Source organism: Salvelinus fontinalis, chromosome 11 (assembly GCF_029448725.1).
Source record: "Salvelinus fontinalis isolate EN_2023a chromosome 11, ASM2944872v1, whole genome shotgun sequence".
In the NCBI taxonomy this organism is placed as follows: domain Eukaryota; kingdom Metazoa; phylum Chordata; class Actinopteri; order Salmoniformes; family Salmonidae; genus Salvelinus; species Salvelinus fontinalis.
Window position 1 is genome coordinate 53,464,691 of NC_074675.1, and position 16,270 is coordinate 53,480,960.

Consider the following 16,270-nt stretch of genomic DNA (forward strand, 5'->3'; position numbering starts at 1 on the left):
TCAATGCACTGTTAGCTCTCTCAATGCACTGTTAGCTGTCTCAATGCACCGTTAGCTGTCTCAATGCACCGTTAGCTGTCACACTGCACTCTTAGCTGTCTCAATGCACTGTTAGCTGTCTCAATGCACTGTTAGCTGTCTCAATGCACCGTTAGCTGTCACAATTTACCGTTAGCTGTCACACTGCACCGTTAGCTGTCACACTGCACCGTTAGCTGTCTCAATGCACTGTTAGCTGTCTCAATGCACTGTTAGCTGTCTCAATGCACCGTTAGCTGTCTCAATGCACTGTTAGCTATCTCAATGCACTGTTAGCTGTCACAATGCACTGTTAGCTGTCTCAATGCACTGTTAGCTGTCTCAATGCACTGTTAGCTGTCACAATGCACTGTTAGCTGTCTCAATGCACTGTTAGCTGTCTCAATGCACTGTTAGCTGTCACACTGCACTGTTAGCTGTCTCACTGCACTGTTAGCTGTCTCAATGCACTGTTAGCTGTCACACTGCACTGTTAGCTGTCACACTGCACTGTTAGCTGTCTCAATGCACTGTTAGCTGTCTCAATGCACCGTTAGCTGTCTCAATGCACTGTTAGCTGTCTCAATGCACTGTTAGCTGTCTCAATGCACTGTTAGCTGTCTCAATGCACCGTTAGCTCTCTCAATGCACTGTTAGCTGTCTCAATGCACTGTTAGCTGTCACACTGCACTGTTAGCTGTCTCAATGCACCGTTAGCTGTCTCAATGCACTGTTAGCTGTCTCAATGCACTGTTAGCTGTCTCAATGCACTGTTAGCTGTCTCAATGCACTGTTAGCTGTCTCAATGCACTGTTAGCTGTCTCAATGCACTGTTAGCTGTCACACTGCACTGTTAGCTGTCTCAATGCACCGTTAGCTGTCTCAATGCACTGTTAGCTGTCTCAATGCACTGTTAGCTGTCTCAATGCACTGTTAGCTGTCTCAATGCACTGTTAGCTGTCACACTGCACTGTTAGCTGTCTCAATGCACTGTTAGCTCTCTCAATGCACTGTTAGCTGTCTCAATGCACCGTTAGCTGTCTCAATGCACCGTTAGCTGTCTCAATGCACTGTTAGCTGTCTCAATGCACTGTTAGCTGTCTCAATGCACCGTTAGCTGTCACACTGCACTGTTAGCTGTCTCAATGCACTGTTAGCTCTCTCAATGCACTGTTAGCTGTCTCAATGCACCGTTAGCTGTCTCAATGCACCGTTAGCTGTCACACTGCACTCTTAGCTGTCTCAATGCACTGTTAGCTGTCTCAATGCACTGTTAGCTGTCTCAATGCACCGTTAGCTGTCACAATTTACCGTTAGCTGTCACACTGCACCGTTAGCTGTCACACTGCACCGTTAGCTGTCTCAATGCACTGTTAGCTGTCTCAATGCACTGTTAGCTGTCTCAATGCACTGTTAGCTGTCTCAATGCACCGTTAGCTGTCTCAATGCACTGTTAGCTATCTCAATGCACTGTTAGCTGTCACAATGCACTGTTAGCTGTCTCAATGCACTGTTAGCTGTCTCAATGCACTGTTAGCTGTCACACTGCACTGTTAGCTGTCTCACTGCACTGTTAGCTGTCTCAATGCACTGTTAGCTGTCACACTGCACTGTTAGCTGTCACACTGCACTGTTAGCTGTCTCAATGCACTGTTAGCTGTCTCAATGCACCGTTAGCTGTCTCAATGCACTGTTAGCTGTCTCAATGCACTGTTAGCTGTCTCAATGCACTGTTAGCTGTCTCAATGCACTGTTAGCTGTCTCAATGCACTGTTAGCTGTCTCAATGCACCGTTAGCTGTCTCAATGCACTGTTAGCTCTCTCAATGCACTGTTAGCTGTCTCAATGCACTGTTAGCTGTCTCAATGCACTGTTAGCTGTCTCAATGCACTGTTAGCTGTCTCAATGCACTGTTAGCTGTCACACTGCACTTTTAGCTGTCTCAATGCACCGTTAGCTGTCTCAATGCACTGTTAGCTGTCTCAATGCACTGTTAGCTGTCTCAATGCACCGTTAGCTGTCTCAATGCACCGTTAGCTGTCTCAATGCACCGTTAGCTGTCTCAATGCACTGTTAGCTGTCTCAATGCACCGTTAGCTGTCACACTGCACTGTTAGCTGTCTCAATGCACTGTTAGCTCTCTCAATGCACTGTTAGCTGTCTCAATGCACCGTTAGCTGTCTCAATGCACCGTTAGCTGTCACACTGCACTCTTAGCTGTCTCAATGCACTGTTAGCTGTCTCAATGCACTGTTAGCTGTCTCAATGCACCGTTAGCTGTCTCAATGCACCGTTAGCTGTCACACTGCACCGTTAGCTGTCACACTGCACCGTTAGCTGTCTCAATGCACTGTTAGCTGTCTCAATGCACTGTTAGCTGTCTCAATGCACTGTTAGCTGTCTCAATGCACTGTTAGCTGTCACACTGCACTGTTAGCTGTCTCAATGCACTGTTAGCTCTCTCAATGCACTGTTAGCTGTCTCAATGCACCGTTAGCTGTCTCAATGCACCGTTAGCTGTCTCAATGCACTGTTAGCTGTCTCAATGCACTGTTAGCTGTCTCAATGCACCGTTAGCTGTCACACTGCACTGTTAGCTGTCTCAATGCACTGTTAGCTCTCTCAATGCACTGTTAGCTGTCTCAATGCACCGTTAGCTGTCTCAATGCACCGTTAGCTGTCACACTGCACTCTTAGCTGTCTCAATGCACTGTTAGCTGTCTCAATGCACTGTTAGCTGTCTCAATGCACCGTTAGCTGTCACAATTTACCGTTAGCTGTCACACTGCACCGTTAGCTGTCACACTGCACCGTTAGCTGTCTCAATGCACTGTTAGCTGTCTCAATGCACTGTTAGCTGTCTCAATGCACTGTTAGCTGTCTCAATGCACCGTTAGCTGTCTCAATGCACTGTTAGCTATCTCAATGCACTGTTAGCTGTCACAATGCACTGTTAGCTGTCTCAATGCACTGTTAGCTGTCTCAATGCACTGTTAGCTGTCACACTGCACTGTTAGCTGTCTCACTGCACTGTTAGCTGTCTCAATGCACTGTTAGCTGTCACACTGCACTGTTAGCTGTCACACTGCACTGTTAGCTGTCTCAATGCACTGTTAGCTGTCTCAATGCACCGTTAGCTGTCTCAATGCACTGTTAGCTGTCTCAATGCACTGTTAGCTGTCTCAATGCACTGTTAGCTGTCTCAATGCACTGTTAGCTGTCTCAATGCACTGTTAGCTGTCTCAATGCACCGTTAGCTGTCTCAATGCACTGTTAGCTCTCTCAATGCACTGTTAGCTGTCTCAATGCACTGTTAGCTGTCTCAATGCACTGTTAGCTGTCTCAATGCACTGTTAGCTGTCTCAATGCACTGTTAGCTGTCACACTGCACTTTTAGCTGTCTCAATGCACCGTTAGCTGTCTCAATGCACTGTTAGCTGTCTCAATGCACTGTTAGCTGTCTCAATGCACCGTTAGCTGTCTCAATGCACCGTTAGCTGTCTCAATGCACCGTTAGCTGTCTCAATGCACTGTTAGCTGTCTCAATGCACCGTTAGCTGTCACACTGCACTGTTAGCTGTCTCAATGCACTGTTAGCTCTCTCAATGCACTGTTAGCTGTCTCAATGCACCGTTAGCTGTCTCAATGCACCGTTAGCTGTCACACTGCACTCTTAGCTGTCTCAATGCACTGTTAGCTGTCTCAATGCACTGTTAGCTGTCTCAATGCACCGTTAGCTGTCTCAATGCACCGTTAGCTGTCACACTGCACCGTTAGCTGTCACACTGCACTGTTAGCTGTCTCAATGCACTGTTAGCTATCTCAATGCACTGTTAGCTGTCTCAATGCACTGTTAGCTGTCTCAATGCACTGTTAGCTGTCTCAATGCACTGTTAGCTGTCTCAATGCACTGTTAGCTGTCTCAATGCACTGTTAGCTGTCTCAATGCACTGTTAGCTGTCTCAATGCACTGTTAGCTGTCACACTGCTCCGTTAGCTGTCTCAATGCACCGTTAGCTGTCACAATGCACCGTTAGCTGTCACACTGCACCGTTAGCTGTCACACTGCACCGTTAGCTGTCTCAATGCACTGTTAGCTGTCTCAATGCACCGTTAGCTGTCTCAATGCACTGTTAGCTGTCACACTGCACTGTTAGCTGTCTCAATGCACTGTTAGCTGTCACACTGCACCGTTAGCTGTCTCAATGCACCGTTAGCTGTCACAATGCACTGTTAGCTGTCACACTGCACCGTTAGCTCTCTCAATGCACTGTTAGCTGTCTCAATGCACTGTTAGCTGTCTCAATGCACTGTTAGCTGTCTCAATGCACTGTTAGCTGTCACACTGCACCGTTAGCTGTCTCAATGCACTGTTAGCTGTCTCAATGCACCGTTAGCTGTCTCAATGCACTGTTAGCTCTCTCAATGCACTGTTAGCTGTCTCAATGCACTGTTAGCTGTCTCAATGCACTGTTAGCTGTTACACTGCACTGTTAGCTGTCACACTGCACTGTTAGCTGTCACACTGCACAGTTAGGTGTCTCAATGCACTGTTAGCTCTCTCAATGCACTGTTAGCTGTCACACTGCACTGTTAGCTGTCTCAATGCACTGTTAGCTGTCACACTGCACTGTTAGCTGTCACACTGCACTGTTAGCTGTCACACTGCACTGTTAGCTGTCTCAATGCACTGTTAGCTGTCACACTGCACTGTTAGCTGTCACACTGCACTGTTAGCTGTCACACTGCACTGTTAGCTGTCACACTGCACAGTTAGGTGTCTCAATGCACTGTTAGCTGTCTCAATGCACTGTTAGCTGTCTCAATGCACTGTTAGCTGTCTCAATGCACTGTTAGCTGTCTCAATGCACTGTTAGCTGTCTCAATGCACTGTTAGCTGTCTCAATGCACTGCTAGCTGTCACACTGCACTGTTAGCTGTCACACTACACCGTTAGCTGTCACAATGCACTGTTAGCTGTTACACTGCACTGTTAGCTGTCTCAATGCACCGTTAGCTGTCACAATGCACCGTTAGCTGTCACAATGCACTGTTAGCTGTCACACTGCACTGTTAGCTGTCTCAATGCACTGTTAGCTGTCTCAATGCACTGTTAGCTGTCACACTGCACTGTTAGCTGTCTCAATGCACTGTTAGCTGTCTCAATGCACCGTTAGCTGTCTCAATGCACTGTTAGCTCTCTCAATGCACTGTTAGCTGTCTCAATGCACTGTTAGCTGTCTCAATGCACTGTTAGCTGTTACACTGCACTGTTAGCTGTCACACTGCACTGTTAGCTGTCACACTGCACAGTTAGGTGTCTCAATGCACTGTTAGCTCTCTCAATGCACTGTTAGCTGTCACACTGCACTGTTAGCTGTCTCAATGCACTGTTAGCTGTCACACTGCACTGTTAGCTGTCACACTGCACTGTTAGCTGTCACACTGCACTGTTAGCTGTCTCAATGCACTGTTAGCTGTCACACTGCACTGTTAGCTGTCACACTGCACTGTTAGCTGTCACACTGCACTGTTAGCTGTCACACTGCACAGTTAGGTGTCTCAATGCACTGTTAGCTGTCTCAATGCACTGTTAGCTGTCTCAATGCACTGTTAGCTGTCTCAATGCACTGTTAGCTGTCTCAATGCACTGTTAGCTGTCTCAATGCACTGTTAGCTGTCACACTGCACTGTTAGGTGTCTCAATGCACTGTTAGCTGTCTCAATGCACTGTTAGCTGTCTCAATGCACCGTTAGCTGTCACAATGCACTGTTAGCTGTCACACTACACCGTTAGCTGTCACAATGCACTGTTAGCTGTTACACTGCACTGTTAGCTGTCTCAATGCACCGTTAGCTGTCACAATGCACCGTTAGCTGTCACAATGCACTGTTAGCTGTCACACTGCACCGTTAGCTGTCACAATGCACTGTTAGCTGTTACACTGCACCGTTAGCTGTTACACTGCACCGTTAGCTGTCACACTGCAACGTTAGCTGTCACAATTGCTCGTACAATGAAGAATAATGTCATGTCATCCTGACATCACACTATCATACTACTAGCATGTACAGTAAAAATGAAGCAATGAATGCTGTGGTGCAAGCCCTTCCATGATCGTCTCGTCTTTCTGTTAGCACGCTATTGTCACTATGAAATGACTCATTAAGCCCGCAGGCTCCTCCGCTACCGCCACACCTGGAAATAGCATGTGTGTTTGTTTACAACTCGGCTTCTCCTCTGCCAGACCCAGACACAACACCACTGGCAGACATCAACAGCCACTGTTTGGCAACACACAGGATGTTTAGACACCACACTATGCATCACTGATACGCAAGCCTAGCGGTTAGAGTGTTGGTCCAGTAACCGAAAGGTCGCTGGTTTGATACCCAAACCTACATGTTGGTAGAGTCACTTTAATAACTCTACCTATATGTACATTTTAACTCATTTACCTCGACTAACCTGTGCCCCCGCACATTGACTCTGTACCGGTACCCCCTGTATATAGCCTAGCTATTGTTATTTTACTGCTGCTCTTTAATTATTTGTTACTTTTATTTTGTATTTTGGGGGTATTTTTCTTAAAACTGCTTGTTATTTCAGGGCTCGTCAGGAAGCATTTCACCGTAAGGTCTACACCTGTTCTATTCGGCGCACGTGACAAATAACATTTGATTTGATAAGGTGAAAAATCTGTCAATGTGCCATTGAGCAAGGCATTTAACCCTATCATTCTCCAAGGACGCCGTACTACTATGGCTGACCCTGTAAAACAACACCTACGGTATAGGTGACAATAAATCATGTATGGTTTTTTAAAATCTTTTAGTAATTTCTTCTTGTTTTTTTTGTTTTTTTTCTGTAGCTGCTGAAAAGGCGGCTGCTGATTTAAAGAGAGTCGAAGACGCGTACGAAACGGTGTACATGGAAATCAGGTAAGAGGATACATCTTGGATATTCTTCTTGGACCAATTGCCCTTAGAAAGAACTGAAGGCTGTGGCTTTTTGCTGTGCACCTTTCCCTGATGACGGGTACACAGTAATGAGTTTGCAATGTTAGGGACCCTAGGTGAATTTTAATGATGAAAAACTAAATGTGTTGCCTGCCGTGCGGAGAGGGTCTATTTCCAATTCATTTCTCTTCTGCAACATGGTATTTGTCAGAGCATGAATAATCCACAACTTTTGACAGAATTCACTGTCTCAAGACAGGTGTAAAACAAAATAGCTGACAATTATGCCATGTTGTAATTGTGTAGCTCTGTGGAGAAAAAAAAAGTGAAATGCTGTCATAAATTCAGAATACCCAAAGATTTGAACATAAATATTCATGTAGAGGGTTGTAGGTCGTAGTTGACCATCTTTTGCTGTTACTTTTCTTTCATTCTCTTCAAGCAGACATGTTTGAATGTTAACCCTTCCCCCAGGAATGAATGACTTTACACTAGAGATACAGTAAACAGAGTACATGTCATGCAAACTATTGAGCACAAAACACACACTTGCTAACATGCAATACTACCACATAGGAAGGCATGTTCCAGCATCGATCACACAGTGGGAAAAAGCCACTGCAGGATTTCCTGTTGCGGCCAGTCGCTCTGCTTCCGAGATGTTTGCACAGAGCTCTTAGCCAGACAGTCAGACAGACAGACGGACGGACGGACAGACAGACAGACATTCAGACAGCCAGCCAGACAGCCAGCCAGCCAGACGGCCATACAGACAGCCAGCCAGTCGCTCTGCTTCCGAGATGTTTACACAGAGCTCTTAGCCAGACAGTCAGACATACATACAGACAGACGGACGGACGGACAGACAGACATTTAGACAGCCAGCCATTCAGACAGCCAGCCAGACGGCCATACAGACAGCAGCGATGATAGGGAGTTGCTACTGTACAGTAGACCCGGGGCTGGTAAACTGTTCATTACACTGGGGAGGCAGGAGATAGGCAGCTACAATCAGAGAGTTGTGGAAAGGTCAAGCTTTTATAATGAAAATAAAGCCTGTGTGAGCGAAGGCAGAAAGATTCTAGCATGACTCCAGTTGTTCTACTTCTTCGTTTTCCACCTTGCTTTGAATGCTCCTGGTCAAATGATTCCCCTGGTCAAATGATTCCCCTGGTCAAATGATTCCCCTGGTCAAATGATTCCCCTGGTCAAATGATGCCCCTGGTCAAATGATGCCCCTGGTCAAATGATGCCCCTTGTCAAATTGATGCCCCTCGTCAAATGATGCCCCTGGTCAAATGATGCCCCTGGTCAAATGATGCCCCTGGTCAAATTGATGCCCCTCGTCAAATTGAAGCCCCTCGTCAAATTGATGCCCCTCGTCAAATTGATTCCCCTGGTCAAGTGATTCCCCTCGTCAAATTGATGCCCCTCGTCAAATTGAAGCCCCTCGTCAAATTTATGCCCCTGGTCAAATGATTCCCCTGGTCAAGTGATTCCCCTCGTCAAATGATGCCCCTCGTCAAATTGATGACCCTGGTCAAATGATTCCCCTGGTCAAGTGATTCCCCTCGTCAAATGATGCCCCTCGTCAAATGATGCCCCTGGTCAAGTGATTCCCCTGGTCAAATGATTCCCCTGGTTAAATGATGCTCCTGGTTAAATGATTCCCCCGGTCAAATGATGCCCCCGGTCAAATGATTCCCCTGGTTAAATGATTCCCCTGGTTAAATGATTCCCCTGGTTAAATGATTCCCCCGGTCAAATGATTCCCCTGGTCAAATGATTCCCCTGGTCAAATGATTCCCCTGGTCAAATGATGCTCCTGGTCAAATGATTTCCCTGGTCAAATGATGCTCCTGGTCAAATGATGCCCCTTGTCAATTGATGCTCCTGGTCAAATGATGCCCCTTGTCAATTGATGCCCCTTGTCAAATTGATGCCCCTCGTCAAATGATGCACCTCGTCAAATTGATGACCCTGGTCAAATGATTCCCCTGGTCAAGTGATTCCCCTCGTCAAATGATGCCCCTCGTCAAATGATGCCCCTGGTCAAGTGATTCCCCTGGTCAAGTGATTCCCCTGGTTAAATGATGCTCCTGGTTAAATGATTCCCCCGGTCAAATGATGCCCCCGGTCAAATGATTCCCCTGGTTAAATGATTCCCCTGGTTAAATGATTCCCCTGGTTAAATGATTCCCCCGGTCAAATGATTCCCCTGGTCAAATGATTCCCCTGGTCAAATGATTCCCCTGGTCAAATGATGCTCCTGGTCAAATGATTTCCCTGGTCAAATGATGCTCCTGGTCAAATGATGCCCCTTGTCAATTGATGCTCCTGGTCAAATGATGCCCCTTGTCAATTGATGCCCCTTGTCAAATTGATGCCCCTCGTCAAATGATGCACCTCGTCAAATGATTCCCCTGGTCAAGTGATTCCCCTGATCAAATGATGCCCCTCGTCAAATGATGCCCCCGGTCAAATGATGCTCCTGATCAAATGATACCCCTGGTCAAATGATTCCCCTGGTTAAATGATACCCCTGGTTAAATGATACCCCTGGTTAAATGATTCCCCCGGTCAAATGATTCCCCCGGTCAAATGATGCCCCCGGTCAAATGATTCCCCCGGTTAAATGATGCCCCTGGTCAAATAATATCCCTGGTCAAATGATGCCCCTGGTCAAATAATATCCCTGGTCAAATGATGCCCCTGGTTAAATGATTCCCCTGGTCAAATGATTCCCCTGGTCAAATGATGCCCCTGGTCAAATGATTCCCCCGGTCAAATGATTCCCCTGGTCAAATGATACCCCTGGTCAAATGATACCCCTGGTCAAATGATTCCCCTGGTCAAATGTTTTCCCTGGTCAAATAATACCTCTGGTCAAATGATTCCCCTGGTCAAATGATGCCCCTGGTCAAATGATTCCCCTGGTCAAATGATTCCCCCGGTCAAATGATACCCCTGGTCAAATGATACCCCTGGTCAAATGATGCCCCTGGTCAAATGATTCCCCTGGTCAAATGATGCCCCTGGTCAAATGATGCCCCTGGTTAAATGATGCCCCTGGTCAAGTGACCCATGTGCACCCCATATCAACCATGCATGGTGGAACAAGAGATATGAATCTTGTTGTGAAATAAACAATAAAAATGAACAGTAAACATTACACTCACAAAAGTTACAAAATAAAAAAGTTATTTAAAATGTCATTTCATGTCTATATACAGTGTGGTAATGATGTGCAAATAGATAAAGTAAAAAAAGGGAATATGTGTCTCTCATATGGTCATACATTGGGCAGGAAGTGCAGCTCAGCTTCCACCTCATTTTGTGGGCAGTGTGCACATAGCCTGTCTTCTCTTGAGAGCCAGGTCTGCCTACGCCAGACTTTCTCAATAGCAAGGCTGTGCTCACTGAGTCTGTACATAGTCAAAGCTTTCCTTCATTTTGGATCAGTCACAGTGGTCATGTATTCTGCCACTGTGTACTCTCTGTTTAGGGCCAAATAGCATTCTAGTTTGCTCTGTTTTTTTGTTCATTCTTTCCAATGTGTCAAGTAATTATCTTTTTGTTTTCTCATGATTTGGTTGGGTCTAATTGTGTTGCTGTCCTGGGGCTCTGTGTGGTCTGTTTGTGTTTGTGAACAGAGCCCTAGGACTCTTCTCTGCTTAGGGGACTCTTCTCCAGCTTCGTCTCTCTGTAGGTGATGGCTTTGTTATGGAAGGTTTGGGAATTGCTTCCTTTTAGGTGGTTGTAGAATTTAACGGCTCTTTTCTGGATTTTGATAATTAGCTGATATCAGCCTAATTCTGCTCTGCATGCATTATTTGGTGTTTTATGTTGTACACTGAGGAAATGTTTGCAGAATTATGCTTGCACTTTCAATTTGTTGTTTGTCCCATTTAGTCAATTATTGGTTAGTGAGCGGACCCCAGACCTCACAACCATGAAGGGGAATGGGTTCTATAACGGATTCAAGTATTTTTAGCCAGATCCTAATTGGTATGTGACATTTTTTGTTCCTTTTGATGGCATAAAAGGGCCCTTCTTGCCTTGTCTCTCAGATCGTTCACAGCTTTGTGGAAGTTACCTGTGGCGCTGATGTTTAGTATGTATAGTTTTTTGTGTGCTCCAGGGCAACGGTGTCTAGATGGAATTTGTATTTGTGACCAACCACCTTGATTTGGTCTTATGTAACAACATTTTAAATTGTGTTTTTTACATTGGTTATTGCAGAAGCACAGAGCCACAAAATGGTATATCATACACTGCATTTTTGAGGAACAATGGGAAAGTCATTCTGATTTGAAAGTTTATAAACTTTTAAACCACATTTTTAGAAAATGGCCTTTGAATGTTTTGGTACACCTACTGGAGAGCTCTTCTTTGTCTACACCCATTCAGTATCATTCACACCCTCTTAAAGACCTTAGCCCCACCCATCTCTTTAAGGATTCACATGAGAGGTCACGTGCTAAACAGAGTGAGTAGTGTAGTAAAGATTAAGAATGAAGGAAAAATTCCTGGTAAACAGAAAGTGTCCAGATAAAAATATTTAATAGATATTAGATGACGCTTACCGAGACACACTTTTCTAAATTGATGGGTCATGTGAATGAAATGCTATATCCTCCAGCCACATCTAGTGAAGTGGATGGGTCTCTAGAGAAGGTGTAAACGATACAGCCAAATGGTTACTTGCATAGTAGCAATATCAGAAATAGTGTCAATATAAATGAAATAATATACAGTATGTACAAGAACAATATCAATAACGATATCAGTGATAGATGAGGTAGTTATGTGCAATACAATCAGGGGTAACGTGGCTGATCAGCGGGATAAACAAAAAGTAGCAGCAACGTACAGTATGGCGTGTGTGTTAGAAGCGAGTCATGTGAATAGAGGCACTGCAGATAGTGCTGATGACTGGTCTGTACGAACCACGCATGAACAAGGGAATCTATATTGGGAGAGCCTGTTTCTGTCCTGCCCTTGACTTTGGTGCAGGGCATGTCGTCGCAACACTCCCTGATCTTCTCAAAAAGATAACTCCACACTGCTGCTTTTGTCACATAGGATGGCAGCAGCTTTCCACCAAAGTGTTTGTGTCCTGGGTGGCGTCCTGGTAATGCTATTGCATTATCCTCTGCATAGTTGTTGATGAAGTTCATCACTCGCTGTAAGTCCTCATGATTCGGGTGTAACCTGTGCTTGCTTGGGCCAGCTCTCTTTTTGATGGGAGGCATTAGACCATTCTCCTTGTATAACTGGTGGAGGAGAGACAAGCGTGTTCTACTGATGCTGAAAGACAAATTCCAGATACAAATATTTTTGCATTATTATACAACACATAGCTGTAATCACCGTCAGACACACCTGGCTAACTTGATGGGTCGTCTGCTAGCTAGCAAACAGTAAGCTTGAACTCGGGGTGTTTTGTTTAGACATGTAGCTAGCTAGCTAGCTAAACAATGAACCATAATCCCAATCCATAGAGTACTAGCAATACAAACTGATTGTCATAGCTAGCTAAAGTTAACCAAATAGGTACAATGTTAGCTGGTTAGCTAGCTAACATTAGGCTATAACTAGCAATGCGAAATGGCATTCAGAGATAACATTACTACACACAGATAATACACGTAATGTTAGCTAGCGACCCAGCCATCTAACGTCAGCTAGCTAGCTGGCCACTGATTGAGCATATTTTACTTATGAAAACAATTCCCTCATTTTAAAAACTAAAATTACATTTAATCTTTTCACAAATAGTTTCATATTTAAACATTTAAATTGCACAACAATTCCATGTGAATCTGAATGTGTAGACTTTCCAAGATACAGTTTATGTCGTCTTATCATCAGTAATAACGTCTCAGATGACAACTGATCTGATATCATATTCTTTAAGTACAACAGGGCAATGTCATGACAGCGTACAGAGGTCCTTTATCAGCAACCATCACTCCAGGATGCTGGCCTTCTAGGCAGATTTCCTTTTACCGATCTTAATCTTTTCTTTTTATTGGCCAGTCTGAGATACGTCTTTTTCTTTGCAATTCTGCCTAGAAGGCCAGCATCCCGGATTCGCCTCTTCACTGTTGACGTTGAGACTGGTGTTTTGTGGGTACTATTTAATGAAGCTGCCAGTTTAGGACTTGTGAGGCGTCTGTTTCTCAAACTAGACATTCTAATGTACTTGTCCTCTTGCTCAGTTGAGCACTGGGGCCTCCCACTCCTCTTTCTATTCTGGTTAGAGCCAGTTTGCACCTTTCTGTGAAGGGAGTAGTACACAGTGTTGTACAAGATCTTCCGTTTCTTGGCAATTTCTCCCATGGAATAGCCTTCATTTCTCAGAACAAGTATAGACTGATGAGTTTCAGAAGAAAGTTATTTGTGTCTGCCCATTTTGAGCGTGTAATCGAACCCACAAATGCTGATGCTCCAGATACTCAACTAGTCGAAAGAAGGACAGTTTTATTGTTTCTTTAATCAGGAACAACAGTTTTCAGCTGTGCTAACATAATTGCAAAAGGGTTTTCTAATGATCAGTTAGCCTTTTAAAAATGATAAACTTGGATTAGCTAACACAGCGTGCCATTTGAAAACAGGAGTAATGGTTGCTGATAATGGGCCTCTGTACGCCTATGTAGATATTCCATAAAAAATCTGCTGTTTCCAGCTACGATAGTCATTTACAACATTAACAATGTCTACACTATATTTCTGATCAATTTGTTGTTATTTTAATGGACAGAAAATGTGCTTTTCTTGAAACAACAAAGACATTTCTAAGTGACCCCAAACTTTTGAACGGTGGTGTACATATGGGATGCGTAATACAAGATATATAAACATTATTAAAGTGACTAGTGATCTATTTATTAAAGTGGCCAGTGATTTCAAGTCTGTATGTAGGCAGCAGCTTCTCTGTGTGAGTGACGGCTGTTTAACAGTCTGATGGCCTTGAGATAGAAGCTATTTTTCAGTCTCTCAATCCCAGCGTTGATGCACCTGTATTGACCTCGCCTTCTGGATTGTAGCGGGGTGAACAGTCAGTGGCTCAGGTGGTTGTTGTCCTTGATGATTTTTTGGCCTTCCTGTGACAATGGGTGCTGTAGGTGTCCTGGAGGGTAGGTAGTTTGCCCCCGGTGATCTTTTGAAATCAACAAAGCATGAGAAGACTTTGTCTTTATTTTGGTTTGTTTGTTTGTCAATTAGGGTGTGTAGGGGGAATACGTGGTCTGTCGTACGGTAATTTGGTAAAAAGCCCATTTGACATTTGCTCAGTACATTGTTTTCCTTGAGGAAATGTACGAGTCTGCTGTTAATGATAATGCAGAGGATTTTCCCAAGGATGCTGTTGACGCATATCCCCGGTAGTTACTGGGATCAAATTTGTCTCCAGTTTTGTGGATTGGGGTGATTAGTCCTTGGTTCCAAGTATTGGGGAAGATGCCAGAGTTGAATCAATCAATCAATTTTATTTTATATAGCCCTTCGTACATCAGATAATATCTCGAAGTGCTGTACAGAAACCCAGCCTAAAACCCCAAACAGCTAGAATGCAGGTGTAGAAGCACGGTGGCTAGGAAAAACTCCCTAGAAAGGCCAAAACCTAGGAAGAAACCTAGAGAGGAACCAGGCTATGAGGGGTGGCCAGTCCTCTTCTGGCTGTGCCGGGTGGAGATTATAACAGAACTATGCCAAGATGTTCAAAAATGTTCATAAGTGACAAGCATGGTCAAATAATAATCATGAATAATTTTCAGTTGGCTTTTCATAGCTGATCATTAAGAGTTGAAAAACAACAGGTCTGGGATAGGTGGCGGTTCCATAACCGCAGGCAGAACAGCTGAAACTGGACTACGGCAATAGAAGGAGATGATGATGATGTTAAAGATGATGTTAAAGTTTAAGTATAGACAATTTGAATTTGTGGTCTGTATATTTGATCATTTCATTTAGGATTCCATCAACACCACAGGCCTTTTTGGGTTGGAGGGTTTGTATTTTGTCCTGTTGTTCATTCAAGGTAATTGGAGAATCCAGTGGGTTCTAGTAGTCTTTAATAGCTGATCTTAAGATGTCATCATGTATATGTTTTTGCTATTTGTTCTTTGTTATAGGGCCAAAAAGATTGGAGAAGTGGTTTATCCATACATCTCAGTTTTGGATCGATAACAATTTGTGTTGTTGTTTGTTTAGTGTTTTCCAATTGGTTAACCAGAAGTGGTTAGATTCTATGGATTCTTTAATTACATTGAGCTGGTTTCTGATGCTGTTCCTTCTATTGCCGTAGTGTATTGTTTTAGTGATTCACCATAGTGAAGGCGTAGACTCAGGTTTTCTGTATTGTTTTAGTGATTCACCATAGTGAAGGCGTAGACTCAGGTTTTTCTGGGTCTCTGTGTTTTTGGTTGGATAGGTTTCTCCATTTCCTTCTTGGGTTTTTGCATTCTTCATCCAACCATTTGTCACTGTTTTTCATTTTCTTAGGTTGTCTCTACACTTTTAGATTTGATAAGGAAGCTGAAAGGTCAAATATACAGTTTAGACTTTCTACTGCCAAGTTTACACTTTCACTATTACAGTGAAATGTTTTGTCCAGGAAGTTGTCTAAAATGGATTGAATTTGTTGTTGCCTAATTGTTTTTTGGTAGATTTCCATACTACTTTCCTTCCTTCTAAAGACTTTCTTAATATTATTCAGTTCCTTTGGCTTTGATGCCTCTTGATTGAGCATTGCTCTGTTCAAATAGACTGATTTTGCTGTGATCTGATAGAAGTGTCAGTGGGCTGACTGTGAACGCTCTGAGAGACTCTGGGTTGAGATCATTGATAAAGTCATCTACAGTTCTACTGCCAAGAGATGAGCTGTAGGTGTACCTACCATAGGAGTCTCCTCGAAGCCTACCATTGACTATGTACAGACAGATGCAGGAGTTGTGACCCATTTTTGTTGGTTGTTTTTGTCAGTTCTGTCTAGGGGGGCATATTTGGGAGGGAATACTGTCAACTCCAGGTAGGTGTTTGTCCCCCTGTGTGCTGTGACAGACAGGTTTTGGCCAGTTCTGGCATTTAGGTCGCCACAGACTAGTACATGTCCCTGGGCCTGGAAATAAATGATTGATCTCCCCCTCTAAGATGGAGAAGCTATCATCGTTAAAGTATGGCGATTCTATTGTGGGGGGTATAGGTAACACACGAGGAAATTGCTCTCTGTTGAGATCATTTCCTTATTAATTTCTAGCCTGAAATAAAATGTTCCTGTTTTGACTAA

At 44.1% G+C, this 16,270-nt stretch overlaps 1 protein-coding gene across 5 annotated transcripts in view; it reads left to right on the forward strand.

The window, feature by feature from the left end:
- Nucleotides 1-16,270, forward strand: part of LOC129865935 (glucosidase 2 subunit beta-like) — a 316,514-nt gene that overhangs the window by 162,543 nt on the left and 137,701 nt on the right. For all 5 annotated transcript variants that reach the window (XM_055939022.1, XM_055939023.1, XM_055939025.1 and 2 more), the window contains exon 11: nucleotides 6,891-6,960. In XM_055939022.1, the coding sequence (XP_055794997.1) occupies nucleotides 6,891-6,960 (70 nt within the window). The remainder of the gene's footprint in view (nucleotides 1-6,890; nucleotides 6,961-16,270) is intronic.